This window comes from Chroicocephalus ridibundus, chromosome 3 (assembly GCF_963924245.1).
Source record: "Chroicocephalus ridibundus chromosome 3, bChrRid1.1, whole genome shotgun sequence".
Taxonomy (NCBI): domain Eukaryota; kingdom Metazoa; phylum Chordata; class Aves; order Charadriiformes; family Laridae; genus Chroicocephalus; species Chroicocephalus ridibundus.
Window position 1 is genome coordinate 82,711,531 of NC_086286.1, and position 20,683 is coordinate 82,732,213.

General features: G+C 33.2%; 1 protein-coding gene across 3 annotated transcripts in view; it reads right to left on the reverse strand.

Annotated features, from left to right (window-relative positions):
• GRIK2 (glutamate ionotropic receptor kainate type subunit 2) overlaps window positions 1-20,683 on the reverse strand; it is a 418,840-nt gene that overhangs the window by 168,478 nt on the left and 229,679 nt on the right. For all 3 annotated transcript variants that reach the window (XM_063329880.1, XM_063329879.1, XM_063329881.1), the window contains one exon: window positions 12,312-12,425. In XM_063329880.1, the coding sequence (XP_063185950.1) occupies window positions 12,312-12,425 (114 nt within the window). The remainder of the gene's footprint in view (window positions 1-12,311; window positions 12,426-20,683) is intronic.

Sequence of the window (20,683 nt, forward strand, 5' to 3'; positions counted from 1 at the left end):
TTCTTTTCTTTTTAACCTGAAGTAGCACGCTGTCGTGACACCACCCTCTGTACAAAGAACTAAAACAAAAAGCATAATCCTTTTAGCTTTTGGTTATGTCTGTCTAAAGTCTTTACTTATCTTCAAACTGAAGTTTGTCAGAAGACCTCTTTTCTCATTTTTATTTGAAAAAATGACCCTGTAAAGACCGTAGACGTATCTTCAAGGAATTCATATAAACATTATATGAATTCATTCATTAAATGAATATAAACATTCATTATACATTAACATCAAATGCATTGTTTGGATGGACATTGTAAGTCCCTTAGAATGCAGAAACAATGTGCAACTGAAAAAAAAAAAAATAATTCAAACCTTGAACATCAAACAAATGCTGCAAGTATTAGGTTTTACACTTTCCTTTACACAAGTATTTTAACTGTTTTCTCAATGCTTTGTTAAATAAAGCGTAGAAAACCCACAGGGGAAGGAAAAAATCAGTGAAATCACCTATTGCTCTGTTGCCTCAAGTTATAGGCTGCCATTTACAAAACCGCAGCAAAATCAGAAAAAAGTTAACTCAAAAAGTAAATTCTATGATATACATTCCATGAAAAGAGTTTATTTTCCTTAAACATTTACCTTATTACATTTTATTTAAACTACAATGTGACCTTTTTGCATAAAGTGATGTGCAAACAGAACATCAAAAAAATTAAAATTATTTCCAGAATATTCATAATTATGAGAAGAAACAACATTTAGAAAAATACAGGATTTTTACATCTGTTTCTCAAAATAGGATGAGATTCCTCAAATACAAAGCAGAATGGAATAAGACAAAAAAGAAATGGTAGAGTTTTCCATTACAATACAACGCCAATATTGAAGCTGTATTTTATAGGTTAAATACACAACTCAGTCTTTGCTCATGTTTTAGACAGGCTTTTTCATTTTTTACAATAATAAAAAAATAAGCATCAAGTAAGGTAAGAAAAATGGTAGTAGATGCAATTACTGCACCAAACACAAGTCTCAAAGAGTAATCAGATAAACTCTCCAGGGTATCTTAACAAAATTCATACAGCCCTAAATCTCCACATCAGCACTCAGCGGGGTTAAAGGCACTTCATTCCACAGGCACCTGACAGTTTTAATAAGGATTTGTCAGCATTCCCGATGTAAACATCTATCTTGAGGTGTCCCATGATTCAAGCATAAAACTGGAACTGTAGCACATAAGATTTTACCCAAAATGCGAAGGAGAAAGCAAGGAGATCTCTTGCTCTTAAAAGAATTGTGTTCAGAATATATCTATTCCCCTGTTGCCTCTCACACTTATTTTTTCCCCTAAGTAAAACAAACTACTGAATCAAGACTCTTCTGAGATTCAATTTTTATATACTTCCATTTAAATTAATAAAGTTAGTCATATTTTTAAAAAGTACACCACTTATCTTCATACAATTAACAAGGAATGTAACATGAAATAAATTGTCCAGAGAAACTACTAGGGTTTCTTGACATAAACTTTTCAAACAATAGATAGACAAATGACTCCAAGAGAGCTCTTCTAGATGTAGTATTGACAAGAACAAAGACCTGACTGAAAACATGAAAGTTGAAAGCAATTTAAATGACAAGGACTACTAAATAATTCTTGAGAAGCAGAAACAGTGATGGAACAAAAACTATTTTTGAAAACAGTTGTTAATAAACTCAGACAACTGTGCGGAAAACAGTTTTTCAGGTGAAATGAGAATTCCTTAAAGAAAGCACACTACTGGTGAAGCAGAAGCTATGCTAAGACAAAACACCAAAATTGTGGAAAAAGAATCAGCAAGACTCAAACATGAATTCTTCAATGAACTGAAACTCAGAAAAGGAAGTATGGAGGAAGTGAAATGTAACTCAGAATGTGAAAGACAAACAGAAAAGCAAACAAACATAATATTTATGCAGGGACAAATGCATAAATGCCAAAGCAAAAAATACAGTACAATTAGCAATCGATACTAAGCATAAAAAGCGACCTTCTAGAAGCAAGGATAAAAGGAAATTCTAGGAACTAGTTCATCTGTCGCCCAGCAGGAACAGAAAGCCATGAAATGACATTACAAAGGCAATCAAACAGTTTGATGCTTTTCCTGTGCCTGTATTCTCTGAAAAAGCTAATGCTGATCAGGTAACATACAACATTAACACAAGAAACACATGTAAAACTGTTTAGACTAAAGTAGGAAAAGATAACCTCGGTGAGTCCTTGAACTTTAATTATTTTCAGGGAGTTCGGACCTGATGAATTCACAGAACTGGTTTTAGCAATTTCAGATCCATTAGGAATTACCTTTAAGAATTCATGGAGGCTTCAAGGAGACTGTAAGAGGCTTATCTTTAAACTCTTCCCAATCAAGAAAAAATCACAAACTGGAGAAAGGAGGGCTACAGAACTGTAGACTGATTAATAAATTTTTTAGAAAAACAGTACTTTTATCCTAAGCAAATTATAAAACTGTTTCATTTGTGGGAACCGATCGCTAAGAGAATATGGAGAAGGGAAGAAACTGAGGAAATTCATCACGTCATGTTACACACAAATTCACCCTGTTCTTCCCAAAATTATGAAGAAAATGCAACTGTCCAGAAATGTGCACTTAATTGAAAGAGATTTATTACCAATCTGAAAAGATTTAATAGGATTTAATAATTCTTTTAGAGGGTACAGTTAAGTATTTCCTCTTATTCTTGAAAAGAAAAGATGATAATGGGATGTGTTTTCACCCTACAGTGGGGCAGGATCAGAATTCAAAATGGTAAATTTCAGAAAACAGAATGGCAATTAAAAAAGAAAAGGCATTCAAAAGGAACTAATGAATATTTTCACACTTCTGATGACCAATAAATTGCAGAAATTCAGGAGGAAAAGAGCTGATTAGGTAGCAAGTCTATTAAATTAAGTTATAGATATTATAGGAAATCATGTACTAGACTCAATAATATCACACATTGGAAAAAAAAAAACAAACTGACCGACTTGGATTTGCTTTGAGGAGGAGTTGGGACTGGAGGACCTACAGTGGTCCCTTCCCATTAAAATTACTCCATCATTTTATAATTTTGACACTATTAATGCTTCAGTGCTGTATTCTATTCAGTTTTGAATACTGTAGTTCTGGAGACACCTGAACCAAGATCTAGAAAATAGGATTAGGAAAGACTGAAAGAATATACATTGTTTCACTTAAGCAAGAACAGACTGGGAGGGAACTGTCTCCAACACATACAAAGTTGTTGCAAAAAGGAACCAGAAAAATTATTTTCTGCAAAGGGGACAGGAATTAATGACCTCAAACTTTGGCAAAAAGAAATAAAGGTTAGAAATTAGAAGACACTTTATTATGGTAGCTACACTTAAGTGCTTTTATCTAAGAATTTGGACTGTTTTGCTAGAAGAAAAAGCCAAGCTAAATCACATCTTGTTAAAAAAAAACCCAAATCTCTCTGGAATCTTGTCAGGATTCTTGACAACAGTTTTATTTCTGTCTTACATTCCATGCAATCCTGAATTATATCCCAAATTTAAATATGTGTGATGTCAGGGAGGCAGTAAAATTGCCAATTCATGGTTTTATGTCTCCTTTACTTAGTAAGGACAGCAGGATTCACTGAGCCATCCAGCTCATCCATACATTCTTGCATACTTTCTTCTAAGATCATTACAGTAATCCTCAATCCCTTTATCTGTTCTGTTAATGCTTTTTGACACTGTGTTAAAAAAAAATAATAGTTTTGCAACACTTCCTGGAATTCTTAGCTCCAACTGCTTACTCTTTTATTATTCTTTATTCCGGCCAGCCTGGATATGGGATACAATAGTCTCTAAGCTACCATTTAATAACTATAATATTTTGTTCTGGGAAAAAAAAAAGCTTTTGCCGAGAAGAGTGATCAATGGGTTATTAATACTCTCCTAATACTTTCACAATCCTTACATTAAGCCATTACTTAATGGCTCTTGCTGCTTTTCCTTATGGTCTTCCACTGTCCAAAACATTTGCTTTTTCTCTACAGACCCTTTATTTGCCATGTAAAGCATTTTCTAACTTAGCTTTGACAGCATTCATCTTCAATTTATCAGGAAGTGCATTTTGGCAGCTTTATCTGTGATAGCTCTTATTAATTCCAAAGTTTTATCTAGTTCTCTTTTTCCTCTGGCAATATGCAATACACATTCTAAATATTGAACATGCTATTTATCTATTCTGAACAAGTCCATGCAAAGGATCTACTACAAGCTGTATTTGTTCAAGTTTTCAATTTATAGTATGGACTAATGTAAAACTGGTTGCCAAGTACACTCTCAGGAAAGCGTCTATGCATTAAATATATGATCACCATTGCTTCTTGGTGGATTACACTTTCACCAAAATGTTTCACTAGGACGATTATCACTGATTAGGCAGACAGAGTATGTAAACTGAGTGATTTTTACAGATCAGTGACTGGTTTATATTTACGTTAATATTGTTCACAATTTAATTTTGTCCATTAGCTCCTGAAAACATGACGCTTAAAAATTACCAGAACACATCAAAAAACAAGTTGGTCAGAACATGCTTTTTCAGAACATTTACAAAATACTGTTTAAAATCTTCTAAACAGCTTCAGCTGAAATTAATGGTCTTTCAACTGGACACATCTCCCTGGGGGAAAAAAAAAAAAAACAAAAAAAAACAAAAACCAAAACCAAAACCAAAAACAACGAACCAACCAAGCAAGCAGAAATCAACCAACCAACACCTTCCCACTAGCATCTTTGTTATTGCTTGGAACAACATAAACAGCTTGAAGCAAAAGCCATTGAATAAGCATTGTCTATACACAGGTGCTCTAAGAAAAAAATTCCTGAATAAATCCTCATCCAGAGACAATGTTTCCAGAAAACGTGTCTACTCTGAATTAACTTACGCTATAGGAAAGTCATTCTACCATGGATTTTTATCAAGCATGCTTGTCCTGAAATAAGAGCAACTGAAGGGAGAGTTATTGCAGTTTAAAATCAACCCTTTTCTTCATCCAAACTAATCTTTCTTCTAGTTTAGCTTATTCTTGATGTATGAAATTTGCCAACTTTGTAGTGAACCTCTGACCAGCTCAGCAGTAAGGAATTACCCGAAATAAGTTTATAGATATAGAAATGCATAGAATATGGAAACAAATAAAAAGATAAATGTCATTGGGAATAATGAGAGAGATGAAAAGTATGTGGGTAAATAAAGTTTTTATATCATTAGCTTACATTTGAAACTGGGAGGTTAGATAAATTGATGTTTTCTCACATGATTTAAATCTTAGAAGCTTATAAACCTTGTGCAAGAACAGAGTCTACATTACATATGCTCAAAAGGTTCACATATATAATCATACATCTAATTCTACAGTTAGACTATTCACAGTATTTAATGTAAATATTTTTTAGAAAAGGCAAGAAATGGAGACAGTGTCCTTTCAATGCCAATAGAGGCATATACTGAGCAACAGTATCTTTAAGTATCTGTGCTCAGAAACATGCAGCACACTCCTCCAACTTTCAGTGTATATCTCTATCAGCAAACTATTAAATTTAATCTGAAATCAAACACTGGTTTTGTTTCAACTGGTTATATTTCGTATTGATAGCTTTTTCTTTGAAGCGAAATTCTTCACACCACTAATTGCTTTTAAAATAGGTCCATTTAGAAAACAAAAACAAAAACAAAAACCTAGAAACTTCAGTTTTTCATTGGAGACAAACTGTCAGTATCTCTAGCACTCAGGACAACAGTATAACAAGGTAACTCTCTCTGGTTTTTTTTAGAAATTTGAGATATACTGCAAATAAATTCTCTTCAGTGCTAAGCACCCACATCGCACCTGAAGGAGATAGACACGTGAACAATTAGCAGTCTGAAATGCTCAGTTGGCTAATTAACTCTATGAACATGAGCTTGAGTTATCTGGAGAATGCAATCACCCTTTTGTACCTGGGTGGCTGTAAATATTCTGTCAATGTAATATAGGTGAGCAATGTCTCATAAGAGCTGTATTATATTTCAACTACAAAGACGTTACTAGAAATGACAATAAATTCCACTTTTCAAATTATTCTAATTTTAATTTTTATGGATAATTATCAAACATATGGATTAATACTTTCAACATGGACATATGTATTGCTTAAAGAATCTAGAACTTTTGTGTTACTATCAGAGTTGAAAAAAGCAAAACAAAACAACAACAACAAAAAGGAATCCCTCATGATGAAAAGAGGAAAACCATCTTCAAAATTTGCCACTGTTAGAACAGACAATCATTAGATTCTGTTCACCAGGGACACAGGAGTTAAAAGTCTGCCAGATCTAATTAACATTTATGTCAGATGTAACAAATACACAATAGGCTTTCACTGTTGGCAGTCAAAATCCAAGTGGGAAAGGTGAAACAATCCACTAGTTAAAATCAATCAAAAAAATGTAATACATTAGACATCTCACCAGTCATTTGAGCCAGGATATTCCAATAGAAGAAACTAAGGCTAGACACAAGAAAACACCAAAGTCACATTCCTTCACTATACTATGTATAATAGAAATTAATTATGAATATCCTTATTTGACAGCTTTTAAGATATATCCTGAAAGATTCCCTAGTATGACCTTTTGGGTCATGAAACATATAGTTATAACTATGGTTTGATAGATCACGACCTACGGAACAGAAGCCATAGTTGTTCTTTTCTGCAGTTTCACTCCTCATTTTGCCAGGCTCCTAAAAAAAAAGTTTTCTTTATTCCCTCACAGTTTACTCTTAACTTTGGCCAGACTTTAAATTAATTCAGCTGCATCGCAAGAATGTTTCCATTCCAGTAAAGCAAAATGGATACGAGCGGATGCCTATTTGAAGCAAAACCCCTTGACTCAATAAACCACAGAATGTGAAATCATTATACTGTTGTGTAACAGTGCAGTTGTAACACTGCAACACTGCAGACTGTACTAACCTATTTTTCAACTGAATTGAATCATACTATCTTCATGATACATGAATAATATCAAAGACTTTATTATGTCTTAATATAATGGAAAGCAAAACATTATTTTCTTATGATGTATCTTAAATTTTCAAAAGACTGGGGGGGGGGGGGCGGGGGGGGGAACCAACAAAAAAAGATGCAAACCCAAGTTATTCAGCAAATACAAGCATTTTCCTAGACTGATGGCCCTTGGTGTTCTGATCCTTGCCGCTATGTAAAAGTATATTTTTATTACTAACATTTTAGTAGAAGGGAATTGAAGCGCTAGAGAAATATTTGAGAGAAGTTGTTTGGGATGATGCTGTAAAATTGGAACCCAAAGAAAGTACTTCTCAGCCATTATCCAGAGATATAAATATACGGCCATCCTACCTTCTGCTTGCACCCAGACAGGAGAAAAATAACTTTATTGACCTTTATTGACTAAGTCAAATTTTAGCTTGTGCTGATCCCACTGCACTCATTCATATGCTATGACTCCCTTCAAATTTCATTATTTTTTTTTCTGATAAGCATCACTTACTTTAATGTTTGAAAGACAAACAAGCACTGTGGCCAAGCATATCTCTGGATACCTTGCAAGTCTGAAGGCCCCAAAGGTTATTAGAAGTACACAGACATTATGCTGGATCTCAGGACAAGGGTGACTTTCAACTTAAATTCTTTTGCATTTTGAGCATCATAAAGTAGGCTAATTTACCTTTCTCAGTGGAAAAAATCCTGAAACACATTAGTTTGCTTTACATTTCTGCTACATCTGCAAGAAATCTGTCGGTTTACAGTCTGCACCGGTGGCTGAAGACAGACAAGTGGAATTGAGACAGGAGTGGAATGAAATTCAGGAAAGAGAGGGTGCAGACTCTGGACGTTTAAGCAGGCATGAGAAGTCTGGGAGAGGCATTTAGGCACACACACTGATCATGACAGGAAAGTATTTTAAAAGGGGATAAGAAAAGTACTAAAATAGGAAAGTAAGGAATTGTATATTCTTAAGCTTCAACGAAAAAAATTAACACGTCTGGTAAACTAAAAACAGTTTATAGTTTTTCTGCTAGACAAAACCAGATTCAACTATTTCATGGCAGTACACTTAATTCAAATAGAAATAATTATTTTGGGCCATAACATCAGTGGGAACAAAATGTTATGGAATTATTAATATCTCAAAATTCAGTTATTGCTTGAATCATTCCAGAATGATACAAAAGTTATTGTAAGAAAGTGCCTGCATCAGTTATACACCTTATAAATGAAAATGAAAAAGATAACAAATCTTCAATTCTATTTACAAGAGATGAGTGGCCCATCTTTATAAAGATAAAAGGTAAAGTCATTCTTACCTAATATATAAATGTAAAATTTGGCCATTAAAAACTCATGCTTTAAATGTCCCTTGGGTCCAAAAGAAAGGGAGAAAAAGAGTGCAAAATAAAAAAATAAAATAAAAAAAAAATCAAAGATTAAATTCTTGGGCTTTGCATGATTTTATATCTTTATTTTGAAAACAAGATGGCATTTATATGACATCAGATTTCTATCCATTTGAAAAAGCAGCACTTACAAATAAAATAGATTGTGGTGATATTACATTTTGAACTGAATAAAATTGTTTTGAAAATCCATTATAATTATTCCTTCTTACAAAATATTCAGAGAGATTATTTTCAGGGAAATACACTAAAAAAAAAATAGTTTTGTGTTTCAAAAGTGAAGTAAGAAAAAACTGCTAAATTTGAGGTTATCACACACATTTCATAACTTTTACAGGTTCCTTGAAAAAATTAAACTCGACAACTGTGAGCTTTTCAGAGGTTTGATGTAAGCAGACACAGAAGAGCATATAAAAGCTATAAGGGAAAGGAAAGGAGCATCCGTTTCAGCAGAACAGGACAAATGAACCTGTATGATAAGAAGTACCGGCTGGTATGCAATTTAGCATAAAAAAATAAACACCATGCACATACATTTAGAAATATGAAAATTGAATTCCAAAGTTAAAAAGTTTCCAAAGTAAAGATAGTATATGTACAAGAACAAAAATATTTAGACACTTATATTTAAAATCTAAAAGGAAAAAAAAAAAATCAGAGTTCTGATTGCTGGCATACCAAAGTCAATTTAGGAGAATCAAATTATAAGAAAAACTTATTATTGAACTTGAAAGGGTTTTGGGGTTTTATTTTTAAATATAGAATATTCAGAATGTAGAATTTAAATTGCAGAAGAAATTCTGAAGTTCCAATTCAGATGGCATTAAAACAAAATACAGCAATAGTGTCAAAAAGATAGAGATATCCAAAGCTATGCTTATAAAAGATACAAATAGCACTTTTTTTTAATTATTATTATTTTTCAAATGTTCCCCCACCTAAAAAGCCAACCATCACTCCATCAGACATGTTCAGCTGCTACTTTGGGCTGCCATGGAACCAGAACTTGGAAACCAGACGTGCTTCTGCACCAAAACTACATGCCAGTGTACTTCTCAGAAGTGATGAAGTCCTGGGAACCCTGAACCCGTTTCATAAGAGAGCTACTGAATTGCTCATAAACCAAGGAATAATCTTTCAGATGGTTACCTATAGCATGTATTATGTAGAATTTGAGACAAAAAAGATCACATGGTTCCGTCCTTCCTAGCAGTAGATGAATTTATGAATTGTAGTTTATTTATTATTAATTTTGCCTCTATCAATATATTTTCATCTTCAGTAGACTCAGCCACCACTGAAAAAGCAGGGTATACTCACAGTTGTAAAGATCTTAATGATTACAATATAAAGAAGGAAAAACATATCATTCAGAATTTCAGAAGACAGAATTAAAAATAAAAGACAGACTGGTATCTTTAAAAGAAAAATGAGAGTTAAAGCAAACTACAGGAAATACTCATACAGACTCCACAGCTAGTAACTGAAAAAACAGCATTTGCCTTTTTTTAAAGCAATATTTTTCAGAAGGAAAAAAGGAGACAAAAGGAAGGTGTTGAAGAAGGAAATATGTTTCTAGGAGCCGTAGTATTTTATATTGCTCCCTTGCATTGCTACAAAATGAACATTCACTAATATGCTTTCTGTCCAACAGAAAGCTATTTATTACGCACAAAATGATAGATCTACAAAAGTAAGCTAGTACATGTGCTTTCTGCACCAGAACAATATTTTGTTCATTATTCTGAGTACCACTCTTGTAATGTCTTGATAGCTGAAAAGAGTTATTGCAATTACCATAACTTTCACTGAACAATAACTTTATAAAAGTATAAAAGGCCATTACAAGTGAGCAACACGTAACACCAATTTAAAGTCCTCATATTTCTTTTATTTATTATTTTATTTAGATATGTGCAGAGGACAGATTCTTATAAAACACCACTAGTCAAAAGTTATCCCTTAAGAGAAAGAGTATCCTTGATTACAGAAACAGCTGCTGTCATATATCTCAGTAATCTACTTTTGTGCGCTTTACCAGTTCAAAATCGGTGCTTATTGATAGCGCCACTATTTACATTCATGCAGCTTACCTTTTCTTGAGATCATTATTTCAAACGAAATCATGCAAGTGTAAGTATCACTATACAAAATCAATACAACACATAGAGCATATGAACTCAAACCTCATAAATAGATAGAAGTTAAAACATAAATAAACTTGAAACACCCTAAGTTATTGAGTGTTTCTTATGCAACCTTGCAGGGATTGATTCTTGTCCCAGTATTGTTAGCACTGATCTGTAATCAAGTATACAGTAATTGCTAATGATGTGTGCAGATGATACAAAGGCTGGTTGAGACTGTGTAATGAAGGGAACAGGTCACTGATAGAGATAGGACTATATTCTGGAAGGCACTAACTCTAGAAAGCAATTAGCAAAAATGTGAAACATCACTATGTATCAGTGGAATGCTTAAAGAAAAATCCTAGGCAGGATACCTGGATACAACATAAGAGGAGTACAAAGGGGTCAAATGAAATTACTGAGAAACATTACTTGATAATGCAATAGGTCTTATATACAAAAAAATGTGAAAAATTGTGAAGGGCAGTGGGAAGAAAAAAGACAGATTAATACTCTAGAAAGCATGCTTTTAAGAGACTAGAAAAAGTTAATTTACGTTTTATAAAAAAGAAACCCAAGAGATTATATGTTTATGAACTGTAATTAATGGTACAAGAGAAAGTTGTGATAAAACTGTGTTGGTCTTAGCATAACAAGAACTTACATCTGAAAGTGAGTCAGCCATGTTCCAATTATGTATCAAATGTGTATTTTTCAATTAGTGAAATAAACGAAACAAGGATTTGAGAAGATTTTCTATAATTTGTAAATCTTCAAATAAAAACAGACCTTATAAATAACCTTTCAACCTGCTGGATGAAATTATATGGCTTATGTTACATAAATAAAAGGTTAGAAAGCACACTGGTATTTGTATCTATGTACCTATGAAAATTCATTCTAGCTTTAAATGTCAAAATATATGTTGGTAGGTAAAAGCTTCTTATTAAAGAAAAAAACCTGGGAAGTGAATTATTTTTTTGATATCTGCAAATTCATGGTAGTGGTGGCAGCAGACAAACACAGCAGATTTTCATTTGTGTTGAAATTAAAATTACTATTTCAAGACTGTGGTGTGGAAATAAGTGAATTTTTATTTTTACATACCTAAATATATGTCATTATAAGTAAAAAATACCCCATTCACCACTGTAAATCTGTCAACAATGGCAATGAAAAACAAGTTACTTCTGATCTAGCACAAGTGATATCTCAATTAAATTTCTGTATGATTAAAAATTTCAACTTAATAATCAAGTAATAGCAATGATGAAAAAAAAGTTAAATACTTTGTACTTTCTTTAGAGGTAGTATCATGGTGTTAGATTAGCAAATGAAAGCAATAAATTTTGCTGGTTAAAATGATCAAGCCACTTTTTTAAACAAACACTTTTTGTCCTCTCATATGGTGCTGAACTAAACAGCTTTGTGAAGGAACCAAACATTTTAGTCAATAATGAGAAAGTGAAATTACTAATCAACTGACATAACACTAAAATTGGGATAATTTACTTACAATTTAGACGAGAGTAAATACCCATGACTAGCTTAACAACTGGAATTCTTTCATGACACAGTAATTTCTAAGTAACTGTAACGTATACTACAGACTGTTCATTACTGTTGTAATTAGTATAGCATATTCTATTAGCTTTCCTGTACAACTGTATTTCTGGAAATGCAAATATAATTACTTACCAAGATGGTGGTAACAATTAAAGAGCGATTGGACAGGGAATCTGTGATGTTTGCTGGTTTTCCTTTCTGATTCTCTGTCATGTTAAGGCCACTCAATGGATCCCAAGTTCCAACCTATAAAACAGCAAATTACTGTGTAAATTGTCCAATTGTTACATTTCAGCATCTACAGCAGAACACTATAAGGAAAAATAGATTGCTACAGGAAAAAAAAAAAATTGTTAATATTTATTATTAAACTCTGTTCCATTATTCTCTGTCTTTGCATTCAAAGTCTGCTTGTTTAAAATATGGTTCACAATACCTCAAAGTGTGTTTCATGAAGTGTGACATTAAGTGGAAAAATGATGCACAGAATGTCTGAAGCTACTCTGAATGCCTAATTTCCCATTTAACTTTCATTCTTCAAGATAAACCACGTCTGAAGAAAACTTAAGGGTTAGGTGGAAATTCATTTACAGAGCAGAGAGCATTGTATCTACAGAAGGATGAACCATTTTCTCTCATCAGAGAGAAGAGCAGAGCAAAAAGATGTTTTGGGGAAAATGTAACAGAGAAGACTGAAAGTAGTCTAAGTGTAATAATTTAACTGATTTACAGATAAAAGTTTAGTAAGTAGCTCTTTTGACATTTTATACCTTGAAATTCTTATTCCAGTAAAGTCAATAGGAGTTTTATCTAAGTAAAGAGGTCTAGGGTTATGCTTTAAGGTTCAAGAACAGTCTCACATACTAAGTAAAAAGTAATGGGACTTATGATTACATCATTTATCTGCAATTTCATCAGAATACAACTAAAAGGTGTGAGCAGTAAATATAACTATCTATTTTTAGACATCAGAATGTTTGTATTACTCCATTGCCTAAAAAAAAAAAAAAAACCGCAACCCACAAATGTATCTTGTTTGTTTTTAAAAAGCATTTTAAATGTAATTTGAAATACCAAGCAATATCTATAATATAAGGTAAATATATTTTAAAACTAAATCTAGACGGTAATTAAAAAATTCTGTGAGGTTTGATGGCAAATATATGTGTGTACGTGTAGATGTATACATAAACACAGACAATTTATATTTTTTTTTAATCTTGCAAACTGATTCCTGAGAAACTGTTCATAGAGTTTAAAGTGATTTGTTGCCGTACAGCTGCCAAGTAAGTTCAAAATGCAGTTCAGTGAGGGTTAAATAAAGAGAATTTCATTTCTAAAATGGAGTATAGAGCAGAGTATGAATCAGTGGAAGCTGTAACAGAGAAGATAAATTTGTTCTCTTTTTCTACGATTTTCTGTTCCACAGAAATCAGTATTTTATCTTTCTTCTTTGCATAACACTCAGTTCCAAGAAGTCACTCCTTTAAATGGTTGTGATTCTTGAATTTTGTCCATTCAGTGCCTTGTAAACTGACAAAAGAATCATGAAGGGAGGAAAGGGGAATCTGTGTGTCTCAGAAACACAATTGGAAAAATAATATCTAACACATCATTTTGAAGTCTTGAAACCAAAGCTTACTACCAAAAAACTTTTCATTTACTCTTTGAATGCTATTTCAATACTCAACTTGAGCCAGTCCTTGTTGTCTCTTCCCATAATTGAATCTCTTCTATGAGATTCAGCTTCAAGTACAAAAGTAGCACAAAAATTTCTACGGGAGCGTCATCACCTTATTCAATGAAATTCAAATACTAAATTCATTAAATCTTATACTTTATTCAAGTTCAAGTTCATAATTCAAATTTATCTTGGCAAAAGCTAACACATTGCTAATTAAAATACTTATTCCCCTACTTTTTGACATGACCACAGCCACAACAAATGAATAATTATCAGCTATTAGAATTTGGGGTTTATCTACCTACATCCATCTAAACTTATAAGAACTATCAAAGCATTGCTTTAAAAAGAAACTTATGTCTTGATAAATTATCACCTTATTTGTCTAATTCAAGTTAATTGTACTTGTATTGGTACTTTTGTGAATCAAAAATCTAGGAAATGTAACAAAAGTCAGATATTCCAAATTAGACATTCTTTGCATTATCTTTATTAATGAGATTCTGATATACCACTGATACGTATATCTCCCAAATCACACCAATATCTTCTCAAAGCTGCTTCTTCTAGAGAAAACTGTGCGTAAACAGTGCAGCAAATTCGTTCTTTTCTATTTGCTTAAGCACAGTGTTTGAATTTTAAAGTAGCCTTTTGAACATAGTAGAATTGCTAATGTGTTTTCACTAGAAAAGTTTAAAAGCCAAAAATGTAGAAAAGGCAGATCAAGGAACTCTACTACGTAAAACTGAAATTTGAAAAACTTACAATTTACTTCTACTGCATTACATTATTTCCCATAAACTTTCAAGTTTTCCTAAAAGATGAAACAAACTGATATTCTAATATACACTTTAGAGAGAATGTTCACACAATAAATATAGTCACAGGGAGACTGTCAAGCCCTTGATCCCCTGTTCTTCAAGTCCCCTAAATGAACGGCCAGACTATTCTGGAGTGATCATGCCAATTTGAACTTGTTAACACTTATTTTCCATAGCACAGGACCCAAACCGGGAGTTCCCATGAAGCTGACATTGTGCTCCACAGTGAGAAAAAGAATCTCTGTGATACAAAGAATTAGCGTAGTTAAGTTGAAACAATTCCAAGAGCTGCTAAAAGACTCATCATCGAATATCATAGCATATTCTGTAACATAGCAGTTGGGGTGCTCCTCAAGGACGTGGAATACAGTTTCCTAACTACACTTGAGCAATAACTAAAAAGTTGCATCCAAGCTTCCATGTATTTAGCTATTATCTATCAGGTTACTGCTGTCCCGCAGAAAGTTTGGACAGATGTTTCCGTTCTTTTATTCTTGCTTTGATAAATCACAGTACTCTATTTTTCAGTTGGGTGGGTTTTGTTAATTTTTTTAATAGAAGTTTCCAGAAAAAAAAAAACTCAAGTAATTTGCAGTCTCTTAATTAAGTTGCATCATCTGGTCTAAGACAATGGTGGCAATGCAATGTAACTTCATTCTATAACTGTATGGAACAAATGTTAAACCTGTAATCCAAATGAAAAATATGTTTGTGATACTGTCAGACATCTTACTCATAGGAAATTAACAGCAAATTCATCAGTTTGGTTTCATTGGAGATTATGACCACTGAGACAATCATTACTGAAAGGTAAATAAAAAGGAAAAACTAGGAAATATGTACTTAAACTCTGATTGTAGAGTCATTTTCTCTGAATTCTGTATTTATTAGAAAATTACCTGTGTCTATGAGGACACTATCCCTTTAGACTTCAGTAAGTGGAGTTTCTGTGAGTGTTCTGGTGGAGTACTGCAATATGCTTGCCATTATGCTAGATTTCCGCAACTGGCCGCTTTCAGATACAGAATGCTGGACTACATGAATCTAGAGATTCTTTTCTCATGCACCACAAGAAAAGTTTGCAATCCTCCTTCAGGCAGGTACATGCTGAGGTTTCCAAATGGTCAATTAATCCTATGCCACTCAAAAAACTCTTTTAGGTAATATTCACAGTATTTACTACTCAATAGTTTGATAGATAATTTTTAAAATAATCTCACCAGAAGCGTTTAAAAATAATCAGTGTCATTACTAAAGGACAGAATTCAGCAAATACTGAAAAGAAGGTTGGCTAATGTTCACACAAATTTAAAATTAATTCAATTCTTTTTGGTTCAAGTATTTTGTTCATTCAGTCTCCAAAAAAAGATCAGAACAATTGTGCTTGTTTCCAAAAATATTAATTTAATTTCACAGTAAAATGCAATTGGCATGGTTTGTGAATGAATCATACTCTAGAAAAAAGTACTTACCAAATAATAAAAACTAAGTAAAAATTTCAAACCTGTTAAATCAGAATGAATAATAATTCGAATTCTGAATACTGAAAACTAAACACAGTTAATATGTACAATAATATTTTTTTAAACTTTAATAGGTTCGTATAGTAGGATAATGACAGATAATTATGATACATTCTTGGACCTTTATCTAGGACAGAGAGTGCCGATTACAGTAATTCTTTGCATAAAATTTAAATAGTCTGCTTAGCAATTTAGTAGGGATTTGAGAAGAAAGCTATATTGGACTGCAGCTCTAAGTTATTAAACTCTTCTGGAAATATTAGATGGATTTTTGTGACATTTAGCGATACACTTGCTATCAGAATAAGTACATAAACTTTCTCAAACCTTCCCAAAATTTTCTTCTTTTCAAGATAATTGATCACTAATGTAATCCATTTCTTGGTTGATGTTAAGCATATACGTAATTTGAAAGGTGTATTCAGACTCAGCAATTTTTATAGATTGTAGTATAGATTAAGCTTGCATACAAATAAAAAGTTCACAGGTGAATATTTAGACATAGCTATGTAAATTTAACAGCATTATAAGAAGTGGTAGCCATGTCTTATCCCATTTATTTCCAAAGATACAGCACGAATCTAGTTTATCTCTTATAGCATGTCTAAAGCATGTTTCCTTTTCAAAATAAAAATGCAGTTAGTCATATAGTAAAAATCTGTTTCCAGGCATGCCAATCAAAATTCATAAAGTTATTTAAAAAAAAAAAAAATCAAATTTGTAGTCTCTTCTTAGTAACATCCAGACTTTCTTCAAAGCTACTATCCTTACCAAGACCAATCCAATGTAATTGTCACAGTTTAACCCCGGCCAGCAATTAAGCACCACACAACCACTAGCTCACTCCCCCTGCACTGGGATGTGGAGGAGAATTGGAGGGTAAAAGTGAGAAAACTCGTGGGCTAAGATAAAGGCAGTTTAATAATTTAAATATATATATATATATTTATATATAGTAAGGGGGGAAAAAACAACAAAGGGAGAGGAAAATAAAAACCAAGAAAAACATGTGATGCAAAAGAAAACAATTGCTCACCACCAAACGGCTGCTGCCCAGCCACTGCCCGAGCAACAGCAGCTCCTGCCAAGCTCCATCCTGCATTTTTATTGCTGAGCACAATGTCATATCCCTTACAATTGCTTGGGGTCAGCTGTCCCAGCTGTGTACCCTCCCAACTTTTCATGCACGCTCAGCCTCGTCACTGGCAGGGCAGTCCGAGGAGCAGAAAAGGCCTTGATGCTGTATAAGCATTGCTCAGCAACAACTGAAACATCAGTCTGTTATCAACGCTATTTTCAGTACAAATCGAACATGTAGCTCCGTACAGCCACTATGAAGAAATTTAACTCTATCCCAGCCAAAACCACTACAGTTATTCACCATGCCCCCCCAAAAAAGAAGTATTGTGCACTCCTGAAACTTAAAATTTCTGAGTTTACTTATACTCTAGAATAACTTACTGAGCATCAGTCTCATGATATTTTATCCACAAAAATTCAATATATTAAAGTAGCATTCTTAATTCAGCATGTTTGAGAAAAATAAATTTAGAAATATAGGAATATGAGTATTCTTTGTTGCTAATTTCCTTCTAAACTCTCCTAAGAAAGGTAACATTTTGGCTCTGAGTCAACCCAAACTGTACATGCTTCTCACAGTGAAGTGCCACAAGCATCGTATTAGAAAGGATCATTGCCCTTCTGCAATGGTACCAACTGTCTGGCTATGCAGCCAAAATCAGAGCCATATTTAACCTCCGAAGAATTGACTTGTGTACAGTTTACCATCTTCTTTTTATTATATTTTGTAGAGTAGTTAGTGGTGATTACATCAAGAAAATAATTATGCTTCAGTGTGAGTAACATCATTTCTTCCTATTTATGCATTTAACATTTGGGAATTTCTTCATTTATTTGGCTTTCTTCAGAAATACTAACATGCTTGCCTTCTTTGTCAAATACCATGTTAATATCAATACTTCTAGCTTCCATAGATCTGTTAGCTCACTTTCTTTTTCTCTCTAACTTCTACAAAACCCTCTGTTTAAGCCATTTGCTGTTTTTTTTCCCAGGTCATTATTAAAGATGCTAAATAAAACAAAATCTTACATTAATATGCTGAACAATGAATTACATTTTGTGTAACAACTCATTTTGTGTCATTTATATTGACCCTGTGCATAGGTTCCTGAGCAATATTTCAAGCCAGTTGTTAACATCTCTTTTCAACAAATGTGATTCTTCTTAAGTGACAAATTTTCGTCTCAAAAATTGTGTTAAATTCAGGTATTTATTATCTCCCTGAAGTATAAAATAATTTTCGTCATGATGCAGCTTCAATGTAAATACTGACTGATTGTAATTTAAATGATAATTTGCTTATTACACCAGATTGCCACAATTTGGGATTTTCATTATGCTTAATAATAAATAGTTTTAGTGTGTCCAGACTGTCATCAAATTTTGTTGTAAATTACATTAGCAGCACTCCAATCATCTATTAATTTTATCATTCTCATCTTACAAGAAGCTATCATTTTGTCAGACATGACTTTTTATTTGGAAACACGTACTTATTGATTGATGCTTGATTATCACCTCTCACTCAAAAGTTTCAGGAACAGGTATCTTATGTAAAATCTAAGATCACACATGGCATCTTTTTTAAATCAATGAGCAATTTTTCTGTTGTCACTGACTTCAGTATTGCACTTAAAATACATGATTTAGGTCGTTTCCTATTATACAAACCAGGCAATTTATCTAGGACATTTTTTTCCAAAATCTAAAAAAAAGTCTTCTAGAAATACTTCACAATAACTCTTTTCTCTCCCCTCCATAAATATTTTTCTTCTCAAGATGTCTCATTTTGTCGCAAAAGTGTTACAGATTACAGCTGAAATTGTTGGGTTGAACTGTTGGCCTTCACATAAGAAATTGTTCCCCCTTAAGATGGAAAAAAGCCTCTAAAGAGGTTAGATGAAATAACGGCTATTTACAGTATCGAAACATGACACACATGATATGGCAGATGTAATTCCCATGTCCCCATCTTCTCTCATCCCACAAAACAAATGAATGAATGAATAAATAAATAAATAAACAAAGCAAAACTGCTCAGGAATTCTATCATCTTGACAAGACGGTGGACTGGGAAGGACACTGGAAACAAGATAAGGACAAAGATGGGGAAAGGCTCCTGAAAAAATAAGAACTAGAGAGAAAGGGGATGGAAAGAGCAAAGAGATGAAGAGGGACAAGTGGGCAGGGGTTAGACGGCAAGGGAAATGGACAGGGAAAGAGGAAGGGAGAGAGAGAGGAAACAGGGAAGGCAGAAGAGGAGAGAGCAGCAGGAAGCAGGAGGGAAAGAGTATGATGCAGAGAGATGGAGTGCACACGTGAAGGGAGGGAGAAGACAGAGAAAAGGGAGAGGAATTCATCAGAGATGACAATCTTGTGGGGAAAACAAAAACTTTGAGACAGCTCTTTTATTTAAAAGGACTGGCTAAAACATACTCTTTTTACTAGGAAGTGTCCTGCTCTAGAGTTTAATGATCCACCCTCTATTCAAGAAGAATGGGGTTTGTATTCTTTCAGAATAAAAAAGTTTTCTTCAAAAAAATCATTTATTTGTTAGCATTGATTTCTTTCTCAGTAAAATGCCCTATACATTCTAAATATTTACTAAGCAATTCAATCTAATGTGCATAGACATTAATTTTCCTTTTCCTGATCTCATATCACTACACCCTACAGAAACTACTCTGCTTTTGCTCATCTTTGAATCTGTGTAGCATTCCTCATCATTCTTTGCTAACACTTTCCTAACTCCTAAACTTTTCTAATACACAGTAACTAATTCTTACTGCTCTTTCCAAAAATATTCAGCACATTTTGATGAAAAACTAATATTATCCCAACCCTTTATCACGTGGCCAAAATGAGCCATGAAGGTAATAAAAGTATCTTACTTTTCTGGAAACTTGTGTATACAGAGCTCAAGCATATGGTGGTTGTTTTTAAATATCCATATCCTTTTACAACTATTTCTGTTGTCTCTTACATATCTTTCATTACTACTGTTTCCCGGGTTCCTTCTTCCTATTATGTGTTTTAGAGTACTGTATTTCCTGTTGAGTTTTATTTTCTTCCCATATTTCTGATCTCTGTGGACCTTTTTATTTCTACATTTTCAGTGGAGTACATATCTCCTAACGTATTTTCAACTGAGAAGTAAATTAACATGCTTTTCTGTCAACCTTCATATCAATACTGCTGGTGAAATAAAAACAGACATAAAATAAATCAAGATGGAAGATACCATTCCTTTAGCGCACTGCACAACTATTGTGCAGTATATTCCACCAATGTTCTCTCAGAAATTTCCAGTCCACATCGAAAATTTTGTAACAAAGACAACTCTTTTTTTTAATTGCATTGTGAAGTAGTATCACATACGTAATTAAAACACAAACA